The sequence below is a fragment of the Opisthocomus hoazin genome, chromosome 5 (genome assembly GCF_030867145.1).
Source record: "Opisthocomus hoazin isolate bOpiHoa1 chromosome 5, bOpiHoa1.hap1, whole genome shotgun sequence".
In the NCBI taxonomy this organism is placed as follows: Eukaryota; Metazoa; Chordata; class Aves; order Opisthocomiformes; family Opisthocomidae; genus Opisthocomus; species Opisthocomus hoazin.
Window position 1 is genome coordinate 15,561,306 of NC_134418.1, and position 8,796 is coordinate 15,570,101.

At 49.1% G+C, this 8,796-nt stretch overlaps 1 protein-coding gene across 1 annotated transcript; it reads left to right on the forward strand.

The window, feature by feature from the left end:
- The first annotated feature begins 4,327 nt into the window (after positions 1-4,327).
- DRD5 (dopamine receptor D5) lies at positions 4,328-6,411 on the forward strand. Its single transcript, XM_009936363.2, has one exon. The coding sequence runs from the start codon at positions 4,328-4,330 to the stop codon at positions 5,804-5,806; it is 1,479 nt and encodes a 492-aa protein (XP_009934665.2). The 3' UTR covers positions 5,807-6,411.
- The last annotated feature ends 2,385 nt before the right edge of the window (positions 6,412-8,796 follow it).

The following is an 8,796-nucleotide window of genomic DNA, read 5'->3' on the forward strand; positions in this document are numbered from 1 at the left end:
GATGCTGGGAGCACTGTTCGTTCTGTTATAGATGGTTAATTAATACCATCCATCACAGTCCCAAGTCAACAAAAACTTAACTAGGTTTTAAGGCCAGCGGGGATAACTGTAACCGTCTAAAATGGCTTTTCCCACAGCGCAGCCTACAGAATGCTCTTTGGTGCCATCTGAATCAAGACAGAGCTGGGGATGAGCGGAGGCACAGTCTTTAAGAAATGCATTCAGCCTTGGCTTCAGACTGCAAATGATGGCAAATCTATTACAACCCAAAATCAATTGCATCAGGCATTAATCATCCTCACTGTTAAAAATGTGCACCTTACCTCTACCCTGATTTCTCATAGACTCAGTTTCCAGCCACTGTGGTTTTTATAACCTTACCTGAAAGATTAAAAGCTATCTATTATCAGAAAACTTTTCCTCCTGTAAGACATCGCCAGCTGTTTCTAACCCTCCTGTTGCCTTCTGCCCAGCTTAAGAAAGTTTCCCAGACGTAATTCCTGTATTGCTTTTCTAATAATTTTCCAGTTGCTCATATTTTTTTTTATTTGAAATGCAAACAGCACAACCCAGCCTAGTCTGCAAGGATTTTTCTGTGCTGGATAAATCGATTATACCAGTTCTCTCCCTTGCTTCCTCAGTATATCTATGTATATACAGCCGCACCTTTGTCCATCCCTGTGCAGTAAAGCATTTTGGCTTTGGCAGGGGGGTTGGACTAGATGACCCACAGAGGTCCCTTCCAACCCCTAACATTCTGTGATTCTGTGAATACAACTGATGGACCTTAAGCATACGTTCAGCCCTGCTCCTAAATATAGCTCCACTTGAGCATACTTCTACAGTTAAGAACATATCCAGCTACTTCGCTAAATTGGCCTAATGCACAGTGACTTCCAGCCTCCTCCACCTCTATCGCTACCTCTTGTCGCCTGTTTTAGAGCCCAGCCATAATGGGAGGGTTTTGCTGGGGTGGGTTTATAACCCAAACCTCTGCGGTACATCTGTGTCTATATTTTTTTACTTCCTTTTGGTGTTAATTATATTTTATCTCTTTATGTCAAGTATCTCTTAGATGAGAGAATCTGTGAATGCCTGAGTGACGTCTATTTTTAAATAAATATCATTCGGCAGAACGGTGGGTCCGTGTATTTTGAAAAGGAAATAGAGTGCACGGCAATGAAAGGAAAGAGCTAGTAAAACATACATTTCTAAAATCAGGAACTGCAAAGATTTTTTTCACTTAAATTCCATTACTTCCAATCTGCCAGTGGTGAGAGAGAAGTGCAATTTTAACAGGTGAATAAAAAAAAGAAAAATGATACAAAGCTCTGAAGGAAAAGCACAAAAGCCATTACAAAGATGATTTCAGAATGAAAAAAATCCTCCCCAAATCTCTCAGCAAGTGACAGTTGTGGTTTTAATGGACTATTCTTGAAATGAGATTTATATGCAAACTGCCTACAGAAAGTAAAAAAAGGATGCTAATAACCTATAAATGTTAAAGGTTTTTATCTCAGGCTCAAAAAATGTTGATGGCAGTGGATGGAATTTTATAACATACCATGAACGTCCCCATTACATGATTGCTGCTCTGGCCTGGTGCTGCTATGAATGACCTGCTCCACGCGCCGCAGCAAAGCAGTCATCCCGTTGCCCGCTCCTGCCCCACCTCTTCCCAGCCCACTGGAGTCTACTAGCGTGGGGGTTTCAGTCTCACATGCCACCCCACCACAGAACGATATTATTTTTACTACCATTGAAAATGTTCCTGATCTCCTAATGCATTCCTTTGATTTGAAAGGAAGTTGTAAGCATGCACGAAATGTTGGATCAACATTGAAGACTGTATCACCAGTGCACCTATAGGTACAGGTGCATCTTTGGCTGATGAAACTTCCCCCAGCTCAGTGATAGGTCTTTTTCCACACAGATCTCTGGTGAGCAACTTCAGTTCACACCAGATGAAATTCAAGAACATTTGCTAAAGATGTAATAGCTGGGAGAGGATATTATATCCTCTAAATCCTGAGTTACGCAGGAGCCAGACAGCCAAATGCAACTCCTGGCCGATAAACAAGATACTCTGGAAACTCCTCTCTGCTTTGGGTCTGCCTATTGCAGGCAGTAGTGTAGAAAGCATAGTAAAATTTCATTCTTTTGAATTTAAAATAGTAAAATCTCAAGTGAGCTCTGACAATTTCTGTTTCAATGGGTTAAGGCGTCTTTCCCGGCTGCTCGCACCTCCTCCCTGCCTGACTCCACCACGCACAGCAGAGCTGGCGGGAGATAACGCCCACCCGCCCCTCCGCTGCTCCCAGCCACAGCCCGACGTCTTCCCGTTCCAGCACCGGTGCTGCTCTGTGCCAAGCCCCCAGCGCCTGCGTGGTGCCGCGGAGTTGTGGGCAGCTGATGGTGGTTTTGGGCTGCTGTGATTATTATGCAGATACCTGCACATATGTTTACTTAAATAGCTAATGCGTACGGACTGCATGCACGTAAATACATACATGCACATCGATACCATATTATACATATAATTTGTGCTGATGGATTTGCACGTATATGCACACACCCCTATGTCGGTGAAGCAATGAGCATAAGCTAAACAAGCAAATCAGATAACTGCTTTTTTTCACAGAAAATATCCGCATTTCTGGACCAGCAGCTTCAACAGGCACGTGTACAAGTACTTGTGCAACTTGGTCCTTCGTTTATACAAATTGTAGGAGGCATTGCTTAGGAAAGCAGAGTTTGTGCAAGCAACACATTGCCTCAGCATCACAGCTTTAGTCATGCTGTTTAGAATTCAGTGGTGACAAAAGCTAAATTCTCCCTCCAATATTAAATATAACTTAGCTTAAATGTGGAAAAGTAGTGCCAATTTCTTAAGCAAGAGCTAAAGCGAAGCTCCAGGTTTTCTTGTGACAATTTTAGAAAATTGCCTAAAAGGTTGCAGAGTTTATTTATTTAATTTTTTTTTTACTCTGTATTTAGTAGCTCTAACACTTAATCTTCCTTCGTGTCACTGCAGATCCAGCAAGGTATAGTGAGTTTTGTCCTTTCCCATCCGTCTGCAGAAGCAGCAGAAGGCCCCTGGAGAGTGGCTTTCTCAGCCCTCCCAGTGCCAAAAGAGGCTGTTGAGTCAACAACGGGTTTGATCTCTGTCAACGGTTTTTAAAAAGAATTAAAAGTTTTGGAGAAACTAAATCCGTAGTATTTTGAACAAAAATCACTAAAGCACGTTCTCCGCCACCCAGGCATGACGCTAGTGTGCGGCGAGTCCAACAGCACAGCGTTCACACCTGCGCTGCTCAGGGTTGTAGCTCCGCTTGCCAGCTGCGCTGGAGCCCCACCGAGAGGAATGATTCATCCCGCGAAAAGAGCTGAGAAGGGAGAAAATCGGATTTCGGGTGCCAGGTTCTGCTTGCCGGCCGCACATCTCAGCCGCCCAGCAGAACCTGACGGAACCATTCCCGATGGAGGCTACGTTTTCCCACCCCGACGGAAGAAACCCTGTCCGTCCCGCTCCCCCCGCGGCAAGTCTCAGCCGCGCCGGCTCCCAGCGAGAGGCCGACCTGCGGCCGTGGCCGTCCCCGACAGCCCCGCGTCTCCCGGGGATGCTGCGGGGGGGGGGGGGGGGGGGGTGTGTGTGTGTCATTTCCCCGTTCCCCGCGGCGGGACCGCGCTCTTCCCTCCAGCCGCGCAGAACCACCGCGCAAAGCCCGTGTCGGCTGCAAGAAATTGCGGGGACGGCTCGGTTTCGGGAGGGAGGGAAGGAGCGGGGCAGCGCGTCCGCCCCGGTCTCGTCCGGTCCCGTCGCACCCGCTCCCCCGCCGGCCCCGACGGGGCGTCCCCGGCGGCCGAGCATGCTCAGAGGGCGGGGGGGGCGGGCGGGCCGGCCCGGGGAGCGGGCGGCGGGCAGCTGGGAGCCGGCAGCGGGGACTCGTCTCCGCCGTGCTGGGAGCCCCGGGCGGGCGCGGGGCGGGCGGAGCCGGCAGCCCGGGCGGGAGCCGCGGAGCAGCCGCGGAGCAGCCCCCTTGGGCAGGGGGCGCGGAGCGGGGGGAGAGGAGCGCGCTGAGCCGCGGAGCGCAGACCCCGAGCCGCGCTGAGCCGCGGAGCGCAGGCGAGAGGACGCGGGGCGGGTACGCGGAGCGGGGTCCGCGGGGCAGAGACCCCGGACAGGGGCCGCGGCGAGCGGCGGGGCGCGGAGCGGGGCCGCCGGCGGGAGCGGGGCGGGGGGGGGGGGGGCGGGCAGCGGCCCCATGGGGCCGGGCGGCGCTGGCTGCTCGGCGCGTCCCGGCCGCCGCCGCGGGAGCCTCCAGCCATGCTGCGGGGCGGCCGGAGCCCGGTGCCGCCGGCGGAGGGGGGCCACGGCGGGGCGGGGGGGGGCCCCGGCGGGGCGGGGGGCGCGGCGGGCGGCCCCGGGGCGGCGCGGGTGGCGGCGGGTGGGCTGCTGGCCCTGCTCATCCTCTGGACGCTCTTCGGGAACGTGCTGGTGTGCGCGGCCATCGTCCGCTACCGGCACCTGAGGAGCAAGGTCACCAACATCTTCATCGTCTCCCTGGCCGTCTCGGACCTGCTGGTGGCTCTGCTGGTCATGCCCTGGAAGGCGGTGGCCGAGGTGGCCGGGTACTGGCCCTTTGGGGCTTTCTGCAACGTCTGGGTGGCCTTTGATATCATGTGCTCCACGGCCTCCATCCTGAACCTGTGCGTGATTAGCGTGGACAGGTACTGGGCTATCTCCAGCCCTTTCCGCTATGAGAGGAAGATGACCCAGCGTTTGGCTATGGTGATGATCAGCGTGGCGTGGGCTCTGTCTGTGCTCATCTCCTTCATCCCTGTCCAGCTCAACTGGCACAAAGGTGGAGATGTTGTTGCTGCTGGTGATATTGGAGATGGATTTGGCGCCGGCTGGGCAGCAGCAGGTGCTGTCACCACCTGGGCGGAAGACATGAGCACCACGTGGGTGGCATTGGCAGCAATGAGACCCTCTGATGGGACCTCTGGCAGCAATGATACCCTCACTGGACCGTCCGAGAGCTGTGACTCCAGCCTCAACAGGACTTACGCTATTTCCTCCTCCTTGATCAGTTTTTATATCCCAGTGGCTATCATGATAGTTACCTACACTCGAATCTACCGCATTGCTCAAGTGCAGATTCGTCGTATCTCGTCCCTGGAGAGGGCAGCCGAGCATGCGCAGAGCTGCCGGAGCAGCCACATTGACTGCCACCATCACACAAGCCTCAAGTCCTCCATCAGGAAAGAGACCAAGGTGTTGAAGACTCTCTCCGTCATCATGGGTGTCTTTGTCTGCTGCTGGCTGCCGTTCTTCATCTTGAACTGCATGGTTCCCTTCTGCGAGAGCCCACCCAGTGACCCCCACGCTGGCCTTCCCTGCGTCAGTGAGACCACCTTTAATATCTTCGTCTGGTTTGGTTGGGCCAACTCCTCTCTCAACCCCATCATCTATGCCTTCAATGCTGACTTTAGAAAGGTCTTCTCCAACCTCCTGGGGTGCGGTCAGTTTTGCTCTAGTACTCCGGTGGAGACTGTTAATATAAGCAACGAGCTTATCTCTTACAACCAGGACACCCTTTTCCATAAGGAGATAGTGACTGCTTATGTTAACATGATCCCAAATGTGATTGACTGTGAGGAAAACCGCGAGGACCCTTTTGATAGGATGACCCAGCCCTCCCCTGAGCACGAGATTGCCACTGACTCTGTCTGTGAGCTGGACTGCGAGGGGGAGGTTTCACTCGGCAAAATAACACCTTTCACTCCAAATGGTTTACATTAAGTTGCACCCTGTCCTGGTCAGTTCTTCTTGGATTATACAACAAAATACTAGCACTGAGTGGAAGAACCTGCTTGATTTTATGCTGTAGTTTGGTCAGTCACTTCATGCAAAACTCCTGTGTGTAGCACTCTGCAGGTTGTAGACACTGTCGTGCAGGGAGCTGGCAGCACAAACTTCATTCAGCGCTTCCCCGGGCTGAGAGAGGATCAGGTGGTCGCGTTGATTAGCTGTGGTGAGGTGTTGTGGTATAATTGCGGTCAGTTCTTGTTTATGATGTGTTTGCAAATGAAAGGTGCCGTTGTCAGTGCTAAGTATTGCAACTTCTAAAATCAGGGACAGATGTGGCCGGCATAGACATTAAATAGAAAAAAATTCTAGGCTGTTCATTTGTTCAGATCTTATGTTTCTTTTTCTCTGTTGTTTTTTGCTTCTTTGGTTGGGTTTTTTGTTGTTGTTATTTTTTTTTTAAAGATAGCAATAGTGAGGTGGTGATTTGGATGATTATTTAAATGCGTGTTTCTGCCAAAGCAGTTTATGTGAAATCCATGTTCTCCTAGGCGGCGTTGTTGCCTATGATATCCTTGCTGTGTTCCCAGATGAATAAATAAAAGTTACACTGATCAAGGGGTTATTATCTTTCATTTATCACCCTGAAAGGTTTACAAGTATTCAAACTTTAGCATTCCTGTTTGAATGGTTAGAGTGACTAACGACTAAACCCTATTATTTTAAAAGCAAAGTAGTCTGCATAGAAAATACCGTTTTTGAATAAAAGCGAGGCTCATAGGAATGATTGACTGACACAAACTCTTTTATATGGCTCTGCTTACAGTTAGATTTATGTCTGTTTTTCTTCTTAGTATTGTAACTGATACTATCCCTCTCTGCTGCTAAGAACATCAAATATACATATCTACAAGCTATTAAAGCTTTCTACTTAATTCTATACTTGAACTTACTTTTTAAAGATACTATTGGTGAGAAGAGTTTGGTGATAAAATTGGAAGCTGAATGTGTCTAAACAGTAATTGCGTTTGAAAGTGATGTTAGTAATCAGCATTTCCCAGTGTAGACATTAGAGAACTCATTCAAAGCAAGAGAAGAAAAAACGCTGTTGATGTTTGAAACATTTACATCAAATGAAATAATGTATTTAGAAATGTTTGCAAGCTTTCAGCTCAGAAATCAGAAGTGAGCTTGTTTCCAAGACAAATGATCAAAGGCAGTAAAAGCAATACCAGTATTTATTTAAAGTATTTATTTAAAGTTTTGGCTCACAAAATGACCAGCATTTGAGTTCATTTACCCTTTAAAATTGCCCATGCGGTGAGCTGAGGAGGTTTAAACTGAACTGTGGCTGCGGATTCAGTAGCGCTCCCTCCTGATGGCCCTGACCTGGGGCCTCCCCTCTCCTGCCCACCTGGGAGCTGAAGGCCCCTATGTGATGTGTGGGGGAAAAGTAGGACCTGCATTTGCCAGCATGCTTCAGGGGAAGTCGTTTACCCAAATGCTTAGGATTGAGTCTCTCTGGAAGTCAAGTCCCTAATACTGGTTTGGGGGTTGCCTTACCTCCCCTTGGGATATGGGGTGGAAGAAACGCAGGAGGCGTGATTGAAATACCTTTGTGGTCGCATCTGCTGCAGTCTGGCTTTCTCTGCAAGCAATGTTTTGCCTGTGTAGTCTTTGATATTAATGGGTTATATAATCATTTTGGATTATCTTTTCAACTGCTTGTCACTGAAGATTGACATCTACCTGAGCGTTTTCTTTGCTGTTGATATGAAATCGCGGTGTAATATCCCTTTACAGCTGGCCTCAGAAAAGGGTATTGTGTGGCTTAGGGAAGCTTGAAAAACAGAGACCCATGCCCAGAACCAGGTTCAGTCTACTAAGGGCTTGACATTGAGGGTGAGTATGCTGTCATTTCTCTACTAAAGGAATCATGTGTTGCCAGGAGTTAACCGTAGTTCTAGCCCTGCTGATCAGAGAAACTTGCCCAGAATAAAATAATTTTCCCAAATAGAAATGAAGGAAATTGCTTCTGGTGGTGCAGTGGTGAATTATCTAAACCAGAAGTTAGTTATTTTGCATTTTCTAGTTACTGCTCAAATTCTGAGACTAGTACAGCATGTTAAACTTTCTGGATCTGTGCAAAAAACCTGTGATACCCAGATGCAAGAGGTGCAGGCACCTGGTGCTGATTCCAGCTCCCAGGGCAGCGCCTATATTTTACGCAATTTTGTCCACATTAAATCAGAAACAGCCCAGGGAAATGGGGAAGGGAAAACATGATGTCTTCCTGAACACCTGCGTGCCAACAGGCTGCGCAGCCCGGTGCTGCGTGTTACACCCTGCTCCAGCAGCAGTACAGAGCAGCAGAACAGCTTCATTAGGAACAGTGACGAGGGTGTCCCCCCACCTGCCCACAGTGAAACCTGTCCTCCTCAGAATAATCCCCGTGCTGGTGGTGTGACAGTTCCCTTGGATCCAGTTCCCTGGGGGTCTGGTGGAGAGCCAGATGTGTACAAGAAGATGCTAGTGCATCCCCTTTGACAGGTGTTTTTCTCCTTGTTGAGGCTTTACCCACCCGGATTTCTGAAGTAAGTGGATGGGCTAACACTGAGATGCAAGAAGATGCCCCCTCCATCAGTGGGTTTATAGAACAGCTTTGCACAGAATATTAAAAACAGTCTTAGATCTGAAGGGAGGCAATTTTTAGCCTGCCCCCAGAATTTGGGAGCATGATTAGGACAATATAGAAAACAGGTCAAATTACCACTTTTCTTTATTGATTTTAATTTATGACTTCAGCTGGTAAATGATTTCTGATGGTGGCTCTGCGATGTAATCTCTCTCCTTGGAATATATACCTCTCAGGGGGCTTCATCCTTTGGAGCCCCAGGAGCATCAGAAAAGGAATATTTCTGCTTCAGAATTCAGAGAGAAGGTAGTCTTTTTTTGCTGGAAGCACAGACTGACCTTATGGATCT

Coding starts and splice junctions, on each gene's coding strand:
- DRD5 (XM_009936363.2), top strand. CDS start 4,328: ATGCTGCGGGGCGGCCGGAGCCCGGTGCCGCCGGCGGAGGGGGGCCAC.